Source organism: Dermacentor andersoni, chromosome 10 (assembly GCF_023375885.2).
Source record: "Dermacentor andersoni chromosome 10, qqDerAnde1_hic_scaffold, whole genome shotgun sequence".
In the NCBI taxonomy this organism is placed as follows: domain Eukaryota; kingdom Metazoa; phylum Arthropoda; class Arachnida; order Ixodida; family Ixodidae; genus Dermacentor; species Dermacentor andersoni.
In genome coordinates this window covers 108220493-108239652 of record NC_092823.1, presented here as the reverse complement: position 1 = coordinate 108239652, position 19160 = coordinate 108220493, and the positions used below count along the sequence as shown (strand labels likewise).

At 47.4% G+C, this 19160-nt stretch overlaps 1 protein-coding gene across 3 annotated transcripts in view; it reads left to right on the top strand.

The window, feature by feature from the left end:
* LOC126544630 (SIN3-HDAC complex-associated factor) overlaps nt 1–19160 on the top strand; it is a 38013-nt gene that overhangs the window by 1939 nt on the left and 16914 nt on the right. For 2 of the 3 annotated variants that reach the window (XM_050192069.3, XM_050192066.3), the window contains exons 2-4: nt 13986–14245; nt 14764–14917; nt 15648–15966. In XM_050192069.3, coding sequence (XP_050048026.1) covers nt 14012–14245; nt 14764–14917; nt 15648–15966 — 707 coding nt within the window. In that variant the 5' untranslated portion in view covers nt 13986–14011. Of the gene's footprint in view, nt 1–10862; nt 11431–13985; nt 14246–14763; nt 14918–15647; nt 15967–19160 lie in introns of those variants that run through there. The other variant, XM_050192067.3, reaches the window with a different exon arrangement.

Genomic DNA, 19160 nt, shown 5'->3' with positions numbered 1-19160 from the left:
GCTCTACAAAGTGCTACCCTCGCAGTTACCAACTTGAGTTGTTTGTTGCAGTGCTCAGTCATGCTGTTGCCGTACCTGTTAATATTTCGTACCTGTAAGTGTCACTATGAGCGCTCAGTCGTACCCTGTCTCTCATTTAGTTACAGGTAATTTCTGAGTAATTGCATGTCTGCTCTTGGCGGCATGTTAATGACGGGTAGCAGAGGCATTGTTTGTATTTCTTTCTAGCAGAGGCATCAAGTTCTTGATTCGTGAGATGCATTTGGAGTGCCATGAGCTCCCGTTTGCAACTTGTATACAGTTGTTAGTGGGGGACAGATCGTATGTGATTGCTAGCATACTGCAGCTTGGTGGACACAGTAGCCTTTGCAGGTGTGGGCAAACTTATGCCAAATCTGAGTAAGTGAATGTTTATCTGTGTTTCACTGTAAGCGCAAGAACAAACTCTTTCTGTGTCTTTCCATTTTTGGGCACCTCCACAGTCCTGCCTCAGCAGCATACAGGTGATGCGCGTCTCAGCGCTAAATTGACTAGCATAAGCATTAACGTGCTAACTAGTCTTCTGGCAAACTAACAGTTAATCCACTTGGTAGTACCGAGCAATTAATTTTGCTCCACAGAAAATTTGCCTTCCACGGTCATTTTGTATTGACTTGAGCTGTGGCAGATGGCTTTTTGAGTTGCCAAACCACAAATTGAACTGGATGTCTACGAGCATGCCACATGCTGTACTCGCAGCACAACTTTCTGTGACAATGAAGTGATGGCTAGGGAGGCAAAGCGCGCACGTAAATACGAGTGCTCCTGAACAAAAGTCCTGCATTCTCATTTGCATAGGCGCCAGCTGGTAAAAAGTGCTGGGAACAGCAGCAGTAAGAGCACTGGTACGTGAAGCAGACGACGTGGCGAGGGCACACACGACACTTCCAGTGTTTTTACACTGCGATTTTTAAGGCCAGACATACCAGAAGACGCATTTTCTCGCGCCTGCTTATGAGTGAGGTCACCGCTTGTATGAGGTTGGTTACGTTCATGACATCAGGTATAATATAAAGTAGAAAATTAGTGTGAATTACAATGCAAATGCATCCCGTAAACAGCTCGCTGCGACAAGCTAGGACGTACAATATTAGCAGCTATTTTCCATATATTATTTGCTGTGCATGCTAACTGAGCCGCTTATTTAATCATGTAAATTGGCGAAGCAGCACAAAGGTTACGGACAGAAAAGGAAGATGTATGTCTCCCTTGTTTGTTTCTTTCGCTGCTTCGGTGATCACACATGTGGCAGTAAGTCCCCATTCTCTGTCCGTTGTAGTTATTTTATTTTTTTTGCAATGCTTCACCGACCCTAATGTCTTAAAAACAGCCCAATCTTCAGTCTCGGTCTATTCTACACAACGTAGCGCAACAAGAGCCGTCGTTGGTGGCCGGTGCACGTGCAAGGCTGCCGTTAACGGTGACTGTTAACACACCACTGCGTTTGTTTGCCGCCGATGCACAGTAAACAGTCGTGCACCGACGCAACCAGAGTTGGGAAGTGCGAGGACGGAAAATACACTCTAAAATGAAAAGGCTAAGCCACTGAGAGGACGGCAAAATAACGACTACAAATCTGAGTGTTTGCCTTCAGTGCATACATTTAGGAGCTGTTGCACCTGCCACGGAGAAGACACGCAATCCACATGAAACACAAAGCCCTTGCGTATGAATGGTTCCTTTATTAATGTTAAAACAACTAGACAAAAGCAAAGCATCATGGGAAATGTACAGTGCTCAGCCCATAGACGGTTATCTGCAGATCGCGCTTATCCAGCCTTTCTGTGGTTCCATCCTGTGAGGCCGCGACACAAATTGATTGAACCGAATGGCCTCAACAGCTTCAGTCATGTTTCAGTAACTGTTAATGCACCAAAAAATGCAACACATTTGTTCGGATTTGGTTCCACATGGTATTTCGGCAGCGCAAAACAGGAGAAACGACGGAACACATTCGACCGACGTACCTGGCGGAAGTGCCTGCTGCACCCCACCCAGCCATCACATGCCATTACATTCGCGGCGATGCCGCAATGAGGCGCCACAGGTCCAAACTTATTCCATGTCTGGAGCCTATTAGCTGGGAAGGATGAGAAAAGGATTTGCAAGAGCAAAATAAGTGCCTGTGCGTCTTGTTTCTCTGTTTTCCTCTTCCACATTTCGGAAAATATAAAACCATTGCACGGGTAAGCTATGCTAGTTCAGTCTTTGTTCCAAGAAACAAACACTGCTGTCAAACCCTGCCAGTTTACTTGGTGCAATAACACATGCAGAAGAAGCTCCATCTTTGCATCTTTACCTTCATTGCCACAGAATGCTGTCTGTGAGTATGGCTGTGCATCACAATTTACTCCGCGATACGAAATGCGGCATTATCGTCTGCTAAATTTGGATTTCAAAACCTTGGGTTCTCTTTCGAGGATTCAAGTAGCGATTCCAGAACAAATGCAGTTTGCCTCCGGCGTCAACAGCTGCATTGCCTTAAGAATTGCTGGTGAGCTTGTGATGGTGTCATACGAAATGCAGCAGTTGCAAAGTCCATGTGCATAATGTGAATGAAGCTTCAAAAACAAAATCACGGTGCCTTTGCTAGCCCATGTATTGTCAAATGTTAAAACCTATCTATCATTGAATGATCAACTTGAGAAGAAACAAGCTGGAGCAACAAATGATGTAGGGCGATATTCACATAAGTTGGGGTAGCAAAAGGAATTAGTGTGTAGGGCACTGCCCGACACCAATTTTGCAAGGCAGAAAGTCTCGTCTTTGATCATTGTTCTGTTCTTAAGCAGATATTGCCCACAACCTGTTAAGTTTTCAGAAAGCCAGCATCGGAGACCCCACAGAATGTGTGACAATTCTGGGAAATGTGGCAGTTTTCATTAAAGGGCTGTCTAAACTGCAGCTGTGTCAAGAGATATTAATGTTGCTGTTAAATGACTGTCATACAGATGCTTGCAGCAGTGAGATTGTATTTTCACACAGCCATGACCTAGATGTGCCACCTGTTCTGCCAGTAACATGCATTAATTTACCATTCGACATGTACAGTTAGCAGTGATTTCTTTATTCTTTGGTGTCTTTTGATAGAAGTTATAATCTCTGGAACACTAAATAACTTAATATTTCTGAGTAGAATACAGCACCATGTTGCTACGCGATGGAATTAGTAAAGATTTTATGTAGTGGTTGCCCTCATCAAGAGCTGCAACGTTAATATTTCTGGTGGGATTCACTGTTAATAAATAAATGAATGGCCTTGAACTCGTTTGGAAGTACATATAGCTAGCTGAAGTCATTTCGATGGTGGTCAACTTAATTCATAAGCGGTTGTGTACTTACATGCGTTAGGTGGAGAAGTTTAATCCAGAACCCTCTGCTGTGATGGCCCCATATTACGTCATGCATATAAACATTTGGATAACTGAAAGTAATTATGCAGGTTTGATTATTTATTGTATCATTGTACTTAATAATTGTATTTCAAAGAATTTAACATAAGCCCTGCTAGCCACAAACAACAGTTGTGCAGTGTTCTAGGGTTTAGCCTGCTTGTAATTTTGTTTTTGCAAAGCAGGTGTATTATTACTTTTATTTTTAGTTTTGCTTACCAGATAATTTGTGTGGAAGCATGCTTCCATAGGCCGCACACTTAATTGCGAGGGCAAAGCGTCCACAATGATGTTGCTTCAACTTCAAGCAACTTGCTAAGCCTAGCCTAACCCTTCTAACTTCTAGAAAGCGGAACCGCTCACTGAGAACCACGGTGATGGTAATGATCATAAAAGACACGAATAATTCATTCATTTCAAATTGTGTTCTAGATTTACTGTCATTCCAAGCATGGGAAAAGAAAGTTGAAGGGCCCCTGAAACGGTTCGGACAAATTTTGTAGACGCATAGGGTACAGCTAAAGTTAATCATTCGCCCCATAATTTGTGTGAAATGTCTCATATTAAGAGAGCTACGGACGATTACAAGTGACCTTCCTCCATAGTCATGCATTTTCTCAACTCGTTCGCTGAGTGATCGGGGCTAAGCTCCACCTTCCCTGGCTCTGCATCGTGATGGCATGTCGTGTCGTCAACTTCCGGTTCTCTAGGAGCGAGCGCGCGAAGCCCATCCAAACTCTCCGCCAGCTGCTTGGCAGTCGACCTCAAGCGAGAGCTATCGAAGCAGCATGCGTTGCGAGCATTATATCGCAGCGCCGAACGTGTCTGGTATTCCGGTAAGCACAGGCTAGCTGGACGTTTCGACGGAACGGTGGAGGCATAAACTCAAGCTGATGAAGGTACTTTAGCTTAGGCGTACGTGAGCTGCCTGATCGGTCTCCACGGTCCAGCCACCCGATGGCGCAGAGCTTGACCAGCCAAACAAAGAGCTAATATTGCTCTAACCAAATGTAAAACATTTTAAACATTTACAAAAACATGTGTGAACGATTACACTCCTTGTGAAAAATTCACACCAGCAGCAAAGAAGAATACATTTTGTTACTGCTACTGTGTGTAGTTGAGCTCTGTGCCACCAGGTGGCTGCACCATGCAGACCATTCACATTTGTGCTTCTGCTCATCCCGTGAAACGGCACGCAAGGGCACACGGCCAGGCCCTGTCTCCTTTCGCTTACTCTAATACCGGACGCGCGAAACACTATTGCGCTAGTAATCTTCCGGTGTAAAGTGACGGCCGCAAACGCGCAAATCCAGGCGCCGATCGGGTAGCGGCCGTCCGGTGCGCTGCAGCCAGTCCGCTCGTCAGCTGCCTTGCCGAGGGACACGATGTCGCAGCTTGACATATTGCCAGTCGCTACGTTTGCAGCCCACAACACAAAAAGTCGAATCTTGGTGCTCGCGAAAAGACTGACCGACTCTGACCGCGGAGCTCTCGTCAAACTGGAGCACGTTGTAACACAAGCAGACAACGCTTGCTGTGTGCCGGAAGTGCATAAGTGTAGTGAGAAATTGTTCTTGTGCATTCTCTTTCTGTTACTTTATTTTTATAGCAACAAATTAACTAACATTCGAACTATTACGAACATCATTTGTTCACCATAAAGGTGGAACATTATCGATGACGCGCCCTAGGCAGCCAATCGGATAGCTCGCTCACATGACGTCAATTGTGTGATTTGCGTCATGTAGGTAGGGGCGCCTGAAAATTCCGCCTAGCAGTGTGCTGCGATCGGCTGCAATGTACATTTTTAAAATCTCATAATAAATTGCACGCTTTACGCGGAGCACTTGGATGCGTCAATTAATGATCAGAAGGACCTACTGTAACGACTCAGTACGTTTGTAGAAAATCGTCAAAATCGTTTCAGGGTCCCTTTAAATTACGTTTTGTTTGCATTGCTTGTAGTTTCTTTTTAAATTCTTTTTTTCTGGCATTACACGCACTGCTTATTTACAAGCTGTGAGGCCAGTGTGACACTAGACGCGACATTTCGTCTTGAACGTGTTGCGTAAGCTTCTACTTCTGGTGACCTGCTAAGCCTAAAGTAAATCCGCTAGGCCTAACCTAAACGCTCTAAGCTTGGCCAAGCCTGTGACATTCCCATAGGGCCAATGGGGTCGATTTTCGCAGGCGACGCTAGCGCCGCCTGGATTCTAACGGTAGTTGCACTGATACCAGAAAAATGTTTCCTTACTAACAATAGATAATGTTTTGAATATTATTCCCTTACAATCTAAATTTAAAATTATAGGCGACGTCTGAATAATTTCTTGTTGCTTAGAAAGTTACATGCGTATCGAAAGCGCAGTGACGCTTGTGAGGATACCGCACAGCAGACGACCGACACCGGCGTCGTCTGCTTCTGCTATTGCTTTTGCGCTGCCCGCTTGCTTTGGCCAGGTATATCCCACTATATATATATTCTTATTTACCTTTGCTATATATATTCACTTATATATATTCTTGTTTACCTTTGAAGGTTGGCACTGCTGCATAGGCCGAGAGAAATCACGACGCTAATCACACAAGCTTGCTCCCAATAAACAGATTTATTATAGCGCACATCATCGATGTTTACATGAAATAAAAAGTACATGAATAGCGTTTCAAAGATATACTGGTGCGTAACATGCATAGTTGTTTATATGCAAAAAGATACTACGTACAGTCTCGCCACACATTTCTGGTGAACACAGGCTGTCGCCGTTGAATGAAGAAACACATCCGACCACATAATGCCGTTGCACGCTGGTATGTTGCTAAAGTTCCTCCACTTTTGTAGCTGAAGATATAACGTCACTTCGTTCACAATATTCACAAACTGCAACTTGATTTAAGCCAGTGCTTCCTGTTTGAGCGAAAACACGTAGCTTTCACAAGGGCGAATTCTGTCGCGACTGTTCGACTTCTGCTCCAGAATGCCTGCTCTCTCGCAGTTAACCATTTGAGAAGTCACGTTATAAAATTTTTTCAGCATTTAAGCTAAATTTGCTTCGAAAGGTTTATAATTTCAGATAGAAATATTTTTTTGTACGTGCTGGTTTGATGAGTTGCAAATAAAGTTTACATAATAAAGGCTTGGCTGGCGTTTCGATTACCGCTGCCGGCGGTGCGCTGCCGTCGTTTCGATGGCGGCGCCACCCCAAGGCTTGGACGCGAAACACGCCACATGCCACAGGCTTGGCTTGGCTTCGTGAAAGAGGAAGCACGCGCAGTAAGAACCACTGTAATGATAAAAACATGCGCATGGGCGTCAATTTCGATTTGCTTTAGATTTACTTCCATTCTAAGCATGGTAAACGAAAGCTGCTTCGCTTTGCTTGGTGAGCGGCTTCAAAATTTCCTTTTTTTGGTGTCTACATGCGCCGCATGTTGGCGAGCTGTGAAGACAGCGGGCTGCCAGACGCGTAAAAAACGTTCTGTACGTTGCGTCAACCGGGTCATCGGGCTGGCCGACCCCGAAATGGCATTTGCGCAACCCTCCACCTTCACCCCCCTTTTCGTCTGCCTGCGGCCCGATAAATAGGCTGTCAACACGTTATTGCAAAAGAGAGGAATAGTTGCGTTAGGGGAACTGAGACAGGGGGTGCGAAGAACCTCTAAAGTGAATCCATACATAGTCAACAGCAGGGACCGCGCTTCACATATAGGGGAATTTAAAAAAGATTGCTAGTGCATTCACTGCCGGAGTTGCTGGCGCTCTCACCTCGCAGTGAAATCGTATTTCGTCTGCTATGTGCAATAATGCGTTTGCATTAATGCTTCGTCCCTGGTTCGTCCGGCAGAAGCGTGAAACCTCTGTCTACGTACTCCCGCGTTTGCCGTTTGACATGGACGACCAATTAACTGGTTCAAACTATGCAAGGTAACTGCTTGAGAAAGCGTCCGGGCGATTGGCCAGGAGTCGACGGTCATCTGCGCCTGCAGCACGCACGTCGATTTTGGTTTGTCAAAGTTATATAAAAGTCCCTGACCTCGAAAACATTAAAACATACTGACAAGTGTCAGAGAGCCTTAAGTAATTTACCATTATAGCTTTCCTACGAATTGGGTTTCGTTTTGCAGATGATGTATGTGTCATGACGAAGAAGGGTGGTCGCGTGAGAGCAGAACATGGCGACGTTTTGTCACTTGCTCCTCAGCTTTGCTTGGCCGTCTGCAGTGCATAGTTGGCGACCGAGCGAGCACCAAAAACGTCGCGGTGTGCTGCTCTCACGTGACCCACCTACTGCGTCCCGACATCGTGACGCACCAACCAACTGGGAAACGAAAACGAAACTGGTTTGCGGAAAAGCTATTGTAGTAAATGATTTTGGGTCCTCTAAGACTTGCCACTATTTTAAATATAGGGTAACGAGTCCAAGCACCTTCATTTAACGGGGGAAATGAAAGCGCAGTCGGAAATATAATGTCATTACTCATGTAGCATCCCTGACGTTCCATACATCCTTACACTATCTCCTCTCAATTCGCCAGCAATAGTCGATTTCTGTGCCGCATGTCATTCCGTGCCCAACATCTCAAGGTTCCATCGTGTACCCTTTCGCGCACTTGTCACGTGTCTACCACATTCTGCTGCGGAGTTCCAGGTCGCGGGTGTGATCTCCCTCTGCGGCGCCCGCACTTGCGATAGGCGCGGAATGAAAAGAGAGAGAGAGAAACATTCCGGCAGCACCCGTCTCGCTATGAATGTTGACTCTAACGTGATTTGCATTGAATCGACGCAGCGACACAGCGTATTGGCCACCACCGAAAACGCGTCATGTATGGGGGGTGTTCTGGGGGTAAATTTGACATTTGCACGTGAAAGGCGAAAAAGTGGCCATAACTTGAGCAAAACAAAATTTATTGGACACATTGAAAACGGGGCACAGAGCTGGCAAGGTAAAAATCGCTCAAGGAAGCTCCCCACAGCGTCCGCAACTGCCTTGTGGCGGCCACGGAATTCGGCACATGCGACTTTCGGGTTGCCCCAAGGGAGAGCCGCAAAAGCCGCCGGAATCTCGTCGATCGGCTTGATATCGGTGCAACTGGCATTGCGGTTGGTTACCTGCTCGTCCATGCTCCACCCGTAATATTTTTTTTTTCCAATCGGGGTAGTTAAGGGGTCAACGGTTGGGACCGGGGAAATTGTAAAAAAAAAATTACCGGATGGCCACTTCTGAGTTATCCCAGCGGTATGGCAGGGAGCCGATACACGTAGGGTCGCCCGGCGGCCGCCCAAGGATTCAAAGTAGCGTGCAGCAGCACCGCATACCAGTTTGAATAGAGTACCCGTGGAAATGCGTGTGAGGGGCAGTTCGTCACCCTCACTGTAGATACGTACGTCCAGACACCATCACATTTTGGGAAAATTTCATCACACGCGCAACGTGGGCCAGCTGCAGCCACGGCCTAATACTCTCTGTTTCAGCTCTGCATTTCATGTAGCGCTTTAGCGGTGTTCAGTGTGCGTTGAGAAGCTGTTTCGATTGAGCAGTCTGGCTGCCCGACACCAATTATCACGATGCCGGTAACTCTGCCATAATATTTTGGTGGCTCCCTCGCGTCTATCATACAGCTTGTAGACACAAGCTTTTGGACTTTAGAACCCCTAATAGAGTCAACCTTTGAACGGCATTTCACATATGTAGTTCGATTCCTTTTTCGCACCTCCGCATCAAGCCGAAAATACCGCTGTGTGACCGACGTTTCTGTGTGAGGGGACCTGTCAGAGGCAGCCTGTTTAAACTCGGCGTGTTTATCATTACTGCAGGGAGAGGTGTCCCATGAAGTACTGGCAGTTTGCAAATAAAAAAGAAAAGAAAGAGGGTGTTGAATCCAGAGTGGCATCCAGGGAGGAGGGGGTGAACAAAGGCATAGCACCTCGTTTGCTGTGTCGCATGGGCCAACCTGCAATTTTCTAATTTAATGTAAAGGGACAGACGCATATAAAGAAAAGTTGGCAGTGAAAACCAAGTGTAATTAAAAGTAAGCACTTCGACAGACAAAAAAAGAATAGCAGCATCGCGGTATTCTGTCACTTGCTTGTCTGCTTGACGTACCCCCACGGTGGTGCTTTTTCATACCGCCCCTGTCTAAAACGTCAGAGCGCCGCAACCCCCGAGTAGCGTGTCTAACAATTTCCCGTCTCCTTTTCTGTTGAGGCTTTCAATTTTTTTTTCTCGCCACGTCGCAGTAAAATGTGGAATCGTTCGACGCCGTACGTCACGCCGACGTCATATCGGTGACGAACAGGAGCACCGATGTAGGGTGCCTCGATGTCCTCCTCGCCCGCCGGGAGGACATCGAGGCACCCTACACCGATGAGCAAAGCAGCGCCTCCTAGCGCGATAAACTGGGCTTCGCACATCGCGCGTGGGTTTCGCGCCGACGTGTGTCGTCACGCTTGTCGGTATACTCGCGTGGAGGGCCATGCTCCGTCCGGGATTGCCAAATTTCTCAATTTTACGAAAGATAAAAAAGGGGCTGCTGCGACTTTGTGTGTGTGAGCCCGTGTGTCAGTCTGTGCGACAGGCGCTCGTGTGTGTAATAGCGAGCGCTCGAAAAAGACCCGTTGTTATATACTTGGTCGTCTGCCCGACAACGCATGCGCACGAAAGTTAGTCCACGTTTCGCCACGGGCTGTTACGAGTCGTCTAGACGACTCGGACAAAAAAGAAAAAAAGCAAGAAACGCCGCCAAATAGCGCACAGTAGCCTGGGCGTTGCGGAACTCCGCTCTTTTATTTTTCCTTTGTCACGTGACGATTGCGGAGTATATGGCTTGCACACTCCCTTGGTTTCGTTTCTTTTCCCCTTTCTTCCTGCGTGCGTTATTGGTCGTCTGCCGTTGACGGCGTCGAGTTCGCTGTGGCGCTGTTGAGTAAAAAAGGGAGGAAAAGGCAAGACCTTAAGGGTATATGGGAAAGGGTTCCGATACCCCTCCCCTTTTCTGCAGAAAGAGAGCGTTGTAAAGGGTGCGCTTCTCCCTATAGAACAAAAAAAAGTGCACTGCGCAAATGCGCAACCGTAGCGCCACACCGCGGCGGCTGGGGATGAAATCGATTTCTTTCCCACTCTCCTCGAATCAGAGGTAGGGAAGGGAATGGGAGGAAGAGAGGTTTTTCCCGGGCACTTCCCGGGAAGGAATTGGGGAAAGATGGGATGCTGAGAGGGGGGTATTCGCGCTGCCGGGGAAACGCCGAAGATGATGCGCGTTTAGAAAAAAAAAGAGAAAGGGAGTCAGAGAGGAGGACCGTAGGGAAGGGTATATTACGGTACTGGGGCTAACGTTGGGACGTCGTCGGGCTTCTCTGGTTGCAGTGTAGGGAGCACGGGGGTTGACGGGGGAGGGGACGGGAAGGGAATCGCACTGCGGAGCGCGAGCTCGCAGGCCCGGGCAGGGCTGACAGAAATCGTTAGATCCGCAGTCGGCGGTACCGCGCTCAAGGGGGAAAGGGAAGAGCTGGTGTGAGAGAGGAGGAGCCAGTGGAACGTTTCCTCGTCGCCAGCTGCGCTCAACGCGACTGCTGCATCGTCGTCGTCGTCGCCGTGGTCGACTTATCGTGGTTTTTCCCGAAGGCCAGTTTGCGTCGATTCCTCGTTTCTTCCCGACGCAGCTCGTTTGCGTGTCGGGGAAAGCCGGGGGCTGGTTTATTCGGTGCGTCGAGTTCGGTCGAGGTGGGCGTGCGAGCGGACGGAGAGGCAGGTGCGGACTCGGGATCTCGCTTTTGGCCAAGGACGCCGCCGGGGCAGGCGATTGCCGCTCCGCGCACGTCAATGACAGCCGTGCCTGCACCAGGGCGACTGGAAGGCGGCGGCGAAGGGGTTTCAACGGCGGGTTGCGCGGCTGCGACGAGCCCGCGGTCACGGTGTCCCAGGAGCAGCAGCAGCAGCAGCAGCAGGGAAGCAGCGTGCGGCGAGCGCTTCGAAGGTAGCAGCGCTACGGATCGCGGGTCAGTATGTCGGTGTGCCGCGCCTTCCCCCCCCCCCCTCCCGCTTCACACTCCCCTATACCCCTCTCCAGACTGACCCATCGCGAAACTTGGCGCATCCTGCGATCCACATACCGATCCAACGCCGTGGACTTCTAAATCCAAACCTCTCCCTGGAGATGTCGGGTGCCTGGGGAAAGTCCGCGCCGAATGCGGTCGTGGAGAGATGGCGTACCTCATTTTCCGTCACAACCCTGCAAACCCTTCCTTTCCACGCTGCGTGTTTCATTCTGCCGGCTTCCCCTCCCCTTTTCTATTTTGGCGGTGCATCGTATTCGCGAGAGCCCGCCGCAGCGGCCGAAAAGGAAACCGCTTCCTTTCTCGGCCCTGTCCTCCTCTCCCCCTTAACCCTTCGGCGACGACCTCTACAGCGCGGCGCGCGATCGCCAGCGATTCCTGGGTGCGAATCCTGGGCAGTGATTCCGCGAGCGATTTCCTCCTGCGTTATTCCCCCTTTTTTCGGAGGGCGGGTGGGAGGAGTCTGCAGTCGGTCGGCAGTCAAGGAGGAAAGCGCCTTTCCTTCGACCCTGCACTGGAGGGTGGGGGGGACGTGTCTTTCACCGGGGACTGAGGGATCGTTGTGGCTTCCCGACGATGACCTTCAGTTGCGCGATCGCACCCTGTCACGCGCGGCCGTGCGCGTGCCGGGCGACACGCGAAGCGCGACGGGCCCGCGCGGCTTTCACCCACGCGATATGTGTGTCGAGGTCGAGGCAGCGAAGGAGCGCGACCCCGCGAGGTCGTGCGCCTCTGGCCGACTGCTTCCGTTGCGACACCATCGACGAGTGACATCACCGGACTGGTGGCCCCCGCCGCACTGTCCTCTCGGCGGTCACGAAAGCTAGAGGCCTCTCTCGGTATTTGCGTAAAGCTCGGCGACCGTCTGCCCATTTGTCTAAGCCGCTTTTACCTTCAGCAAGGTGTAAATGTTGCCGGCGCGTTGTAATAGGCGTTTCTTAGCAGACCTGCTGGTTACTGGTCGGCATATCGTTGTGGACACGTTATGTGGTGCCCGTAAGTGTTGACAGCAGCATAATGTTTTTTGCACGTTACACGTTGTATGGTGTCCCCCGATTGTCTCATTGCCCTTTGCTGCCCTGTTAGCCAGAGCCACTTTCACCAGCTGGGTCTTATCTGAGATTTCGCTGTGCCGATTGTCACTTACCTCGGTCACCACATTTACATAAGTAGTCTACAATGCCACTGAGTTAGAGTTTGTGTTTATTGGTTAACATGGTACTTCCTGGCTTCTGCAGTTGCTTGACAGTACTTTGAAAAGTGGGGGATGCTGAAATTTGCTTCTTCTACAGCAGTTTGTGTGAAATGTTGGTACCCATGATATTGTTCGCCTTATTAAAACACTGTCGGTGCAAACAACATGGTTTTGGTTAAGAGATCAAACTTTTTGAAACAGATTTCATTCTTGCACAATAAAGTGTCAATCCAGCTTACTACATAACTATTCATTGGTGCTAAATAAATCGCTGCGGAAGAGCTCAGCTACTTTCTACAATTTTTAACCAACTATGCAAAGTTCAGGCTGTCTGAACCTTGCTGGCAAGTTGTGACTAGCTTTTGATGTGATGGATAGTTTCCGAATTTGATGTAAATTTTAGATGTCCCCTGTTTTACACTTTTCAACTCTTGCTACATTTATACTTTTTAGTGCGAGTGCAGGTACCATGTTTTCTTTTTTTTTTTTTTCAGGAATGAGGGCTTGCTCGCATATTGAAATCACAGCTTTACCGTTACGTTAACTTCATATTGTTTGCCCTTTATTTTTGCGCACCATCATCACTGCTTTTTGTTAGTGTAAGGTGCTGCACATGTTTCTGAACTGTACATTTGAAGATTTGCCCTGAAACGAAAACCATTGAACTACATTCGAAGATTTGCTCTGAAGCTAAAACCATTTATCTACATATGAGGATTTGCTCCATAACTAGAACCATTATGGACAATAAAGAGAAATATTAAAAGCTGTATTATATAATATGTTTTCGAAATGTAGAAAAGCTCTTGCTATAGCGAAGGCATGGCATGTTGAAAAAAAAGAAAAGGACTGGTGGCAATGCTTGCATTTCCTCATGCCAGCTTCTCGCAGGTGTTGCAAATTTTGACACCATTTGCTTTGGTTTAGCTCATTGTTTGTTGATAAAGAAAGATTACATTGCATTCTACACAAACCGAAGAACCAACATAGCAAGTTTTGAGAAGTCTTGCTGCGCCAGAACGGCCTTAATAAGAGAAAATGCATTGAAATCCATGACACAGCACTGATGCATTGTCTTTCAAGTTTTGGGGCTAGGTAAAAAAGAATGAGAGTTCAGCCTTTACTGTATTTTACTTTCTGGTTAACCTCCTTGCATTTCTTCTTGCTCTCATTTCCCGCTATTTAGTGTCCTTTTCACATGCCCCCATTTTCTCACGACACTGTGCTTGGTGAGACGTATTGAAATTGCACCGCTTTACACCACACTTTCATCATGGTGGTGTTCTTCCTGGTGGTGTTGCAGTTGGAGGAGCTGGTGACCGGGCGGCCATGTTTAGCTTCCACAAGCCCAAGATCTACCGCTCTGCGCTCGGCTGCTGCATCTGCCGAGCCAAGTCGTCCTCATCGCGATTCACTGACTCCAAAAAGTATGAGGCCGAGTTTGCGCGCTGCTTCCGCATTGTGGCTGAGGATCGCCGCTCGGGCGAGATCTGCAATGCCTGTGTGCTTTTGGTCAAGCGCTGGAAGAAGCTCCCACCCGGTACCACCAGAGACTGGCATCATGTAAGTCCGGCTTTTGTGCGTACACATGCGCACATTTGTGTGTGTGTGTGTGTGCGCGCGCTTGTGCAACAGTTATTGTGTGCACAGGAACCATTTGAACGTTACTGTTTCGTACCTAACGCATGGAAAGTAACGTAGGTCACAGAACCCTTTGGAATTTTGACTTAGCTGATGTTGCTTAACTGCAGTATTTATTTTGTCCGTGCAAGACATCTGATGTTCCAGTTCAGATTAAGAGGATGAAGTGGATTTGTGCAGGTAATGTACTGTGTTGGCCATATTGCTGGTTGTCGTTTACTGTAACAGAATGGGCTCCAAGCGAAGGAAGTTATAGCTGAGGGTGGCAAATGACCACACGGAATGGCAAGTTTAGGAAATTTACAGGCATGCATTGTTGCAAGGGACCTTTGTCCTTCAAAAGCCATAGAATAGGCTAATGATGACGATGATAACATACTTTCGCTGTCAATCTATAGTCAGGGTTCACTTTGGGACAGAAACTCTGGTGTCCTCTTTAGGTGGTTGACGCGAGGGCAGGTCCCGGGACGAAGTCGGTGAACAAGGGCAAGGTGAAACCGCCAAAGCGGCCGCTCAAAAAGCACCATCGACTGACCGCTGAGAAGCGGTGCAAGCTCGATCTGAGTGGCGGCGCCCTCTCGGACGACATCACCAGTGAGTTTTATTTTTTTTTAACATCCGCATGACACATATATGATGCATGCACTGTTTATTGGATGTCATCCGCTTCCTTGGCTTTGGACGGTGCTGGCTAACACTCCCAAGGCTAGTTTACAATTGCATGTACTATTGTGGGCAAATGAAATGCAAACAAGTTCCGCCTATAGAACTACCCACTTCTAAGCCTTGCTATAGAACACATTCTTTTGTTCCCACTACACTTAGCTTGGGGCTTGCAGCATCCTTGGTAATAAAATAATTATTGCTGCAGAATCTTACTCTCAAGCTGTTCTATCAGAATTCTGTTAAAGCCTTTGGTAGTAGCCAATAGAGAAGCAAAGAAATTGCATAGAGCAAGTGAGGTGAGCTACATAACCCTAACATAATTTCAAGCTTACCTAATCCAAACTAACCGTACTGAAGCCGCCTATCCCACCCTGCCTAACTAGCTGAAAAATCTAACTGGTAAGCCATAATATATCTACGGAGAGGGAGAGGCTAAAGCTTTTGTCATGCTTGCGTAATTGACAGTTGATGTCATCTATGCAAGTGTATCATGTTGTGAACAATGCATCGTGCACTGCGACGCGTGACTTGCGATGCTTTACCTGATGACTGCATGCTTCCTGGACACTGTTCCTTTACGTTTCCTCTCTGACGTTTTTGTTCTTTCTTAACACCCCGTAGCCAACTTCTGCTGCTTGCTTCTTCATTGCTTTGACAGTCGGCGATGAGAGCCTGAGCGAGTCGTCAATGCCATCACCACCAGAGAGCCGGGCAGCCAGTCCGACCCCAAGCAACTCGTCCGAGGACTCTGGCATTCTGGACGAGGATGAGGAAGAGTATGACGACGAAGACCGCCGCCGGAGCTGCCGTACATTGAAATCACGACCATTGAAGAAGAAAAAGAAGAAGCGGAAGCAGAGAGGCAGCGGGAGCAGCCGCAGGGACGACTACGTGGTGGAATCATCTGCCAACAGGCGGGGAAAACTGGCAACGCCTTTTAAGATCTCGTCGTTTCTCGACATGAGCTTCTGGAGGAAGTAAGTGGAGATGGGATTATGTTAAACATACTTTTACGATTTGAATAGGCTTGACACAACTAGGGCCCATATTCTTAGATGTTACAATTCATTTTCCACTTTTATTATGCGTTGCACCAAGGATGCAGTGCCAGCAAGCACGACGGTGCGGTGGCCTTATAGCCACACGCAGCCACAACAGAAGTCGGGCATAACATGTGAGCGTCCACCAGCTGACTCAGTGGTGCACACCTGTCAGAAAAATGAAGCGAGAAACTCGATGTTATTAATTGTTTGATTGCTAGATAAGATTATATGAGTTCTCATGTATCTCTCAAAAGAGAGGTGCAGGCGCGGCTGTATTGCCTGGTGGCAAGCGCCGGCATGTAAACCAAGTAAGTGTATGCCTACGGGAGAGCCATGCGGGTAAGCATCTCACGGCAACACTTTGAGTGATAAGAATTGAGATAGGAATCAGTTCTACCAACGCCCTTAACTCGAAATGACTTTTGCAGGAATGCCATTGATAAAGCGCACAAGTGCAGGTGTGAGCACATGGCAGCAAATTAGGTGAAGCGGAAATACTCCTATATTACTGAAGCAGCGCAGCCGCCATGAGGCAGAGGGAGACATCAGTTCTAGTGGAAGCGAAGTGTTGGCAGCACAATAAAAATTTCTTCTAGAAGTTGAGGAAGGTTGCAGCATCTGACACTAGGCGCTGCTTCTTCCTGAAGAGGCATCCCCCCCCTCCCTTGCAAACATTCGATTGCCACTTTACACGTATGGTGTTTACCCTTGAAGAGTTAAGGAAACTTGATGTGAATCTTAAAAGAAGTGCAGTACAGATCCACGAGGTGCTTTTTTTTCTTTCAGAGAGGCAATACAGTTAAAACTCTATCTAACGAAACCTAATTTTACGAAGTTCCCGATCTAACGAAGAAATTTAGATTCCCCGGCAAGTACCCACAAGGTTCAATGTTGTCGTCAACCCGAATTAACGAAACTAGCTTGCATTAAACCCGATTTAAAGAAACTTTTCTAGAAACAGATCAGTAGAAAAAGCTGTGATTTTTTCCTAATTTTGATGCAGACGGGTCTTTCTTCGAGCGTGCACTCTAATGCTATCGCATTAAAACATCTGGTCACCCTAGTCATGGCCCTAGCTTTATATTGATGAGGCTGCACGCCGCGACCATGTACGGATCAATGAACTCAGCGTTTTCTCATACCAGATGGCGCTAGGGGCGGTGGTAGTTGGGCCGCCCTCGCGGACTTTTTACACATGCAGGCGTGGGTTGACTGGAATTACAATGCCATGGTGCCTTTTGAGTGTCAATACATTAAAAGTTCAGATTTTGAAGGACCGGAAAATTTCTTACTTGATTTTCCGAACTTCCTGATTTAACGAAATAATTCGAGCGTGGGCATCACTTCATTAAGTCGAGTTTTAACTGTATTTGGTCCTGTGGACGTCAGAAATTGCATGAACTCTTTGATAGTGCGACTCTACTAATAAGCAGTTTAAGTTATTGGTGCTCTAGAAAAGTTGAAACTGGTCACTGCACAAGGCATGTGAACCGTAGTAGGCATCTTGAAACTAGCATTGCTTTCACTAGTATATCTGTCCACAGACTAACGGTGAAACGCACAGGCCTTTTGCTTTTATTTTCTCGGAAAGGCCTTCCTTTTACACTTAGTGCAAAATCATGTGTGACAGAAAGCTCCAGGACTGATTTATTTATTTTCTGCAATATGCAAACTCAAGAAATGCAAACTCCATGTAAACTCCATGCGGCAGAGCTGTTTTAGCAACCCACTTCTCGGCTTGTTGGCACATTTCGTTGGCATTTCACGAATAGTGTCATGGGCACAATTCCTGAGCCGAGAGTTAACATTAAAGTCTGTGTTAGGCAAAGGAAAATCTCTAGTTAGATTCACCAAGTATAATATGACAAAGCATTACCAGGGTACCATGTCTCTGAATGGCAGTTACTGCAAAAAAAATTGTTGTGTTAATTGTGTACATGATATCAGAAGATCTGAAATTGAACAAGATGTGTCACCAGATGTTATGCAACAATTCCTCGCGCACTGACAGCCACACCACACATATAGAACACAGAAATATTCTGTGCGTCTCTCACACACAGAATAGAAGGAAACCAGACAAAATAATTCCTACCAAACATTTGGAAAGTGGCAGAAGTGGTCCCACATTTGTGCTAAGTATTATTGCCAGAAATTAATGTTGGTGCTACCAGTGTGACCATCAGACGAAGCAACAATGCACTGAGTGGAGAGGTCATTCCCTCTGAGAAACGCAGACAGTTTTATGTGTTTATGTTGCAGAGCGACATTGCACCAACATGTCGGCCCAGTGCGTCTTTAGAACTCCATCCACAGAACTTGAGTGCAACTCTGAAATTCTGTTGCTAACAATGGTTCACCCTTTGGGAGAAAATGGAAAGTTTTTTTGTTGTCATGCAACGAAAATTCTCTTTGTAGAGGTGGAGTTCAGGGCCTAGAGAGCGGGAATGTGAAAGCGTACACACAAGGGACCTGACGACATCCTGATACTCTGAGGGATGCGTTGTTGCTGGAGTCTGCTGTTGCGAGGCCTTATCCTGCTGCCAATAATTGAGATCAGCTGAATGGCTTCACATGTGAAAGTTTCCCAATGCTGGAAAGGAAGAATGTCAATTGGCATGCTACTATGCCATTACTGGCAGCGTGAAATGAATAATATGAGCATCCCCATTTTAAACAGGTAGGCGGCAATTACCATCAAACCTGTTCTTTCTGCTGCATCTTGTCTTGACACCTGCAATGCTGCTCATGGTAACAAAGCCTTTAGTCTTTGCTAATGGTGAGCTGTTAGTGCCCCCTAGTGGGAGCTAATACAGTCAACGTCCAGTTTTTCGGATTCCCTAGAGGCCACGAAAACATAGGAAAAATAGGGCAGAAAAAAAAATGAATACATAGTTTCCTGCCCCCAAGGGCCCAAATTGCCACAGACACATTCAAAGTGGCTCTAAAGGCCTGCCAGTACACTTACAAGGAATATTGGTGCTCATATTATGGCAGGAGACGGCAACTCGATGCAGTATAATTAAGGAGTACTACTTCCATTGACAGTGGCCCTTTTCCAATCTTGGTATGCTTCACCGCAACACCGCTACATTGTGGCGATGCTGACTTTTGAAAACGGGCATTAT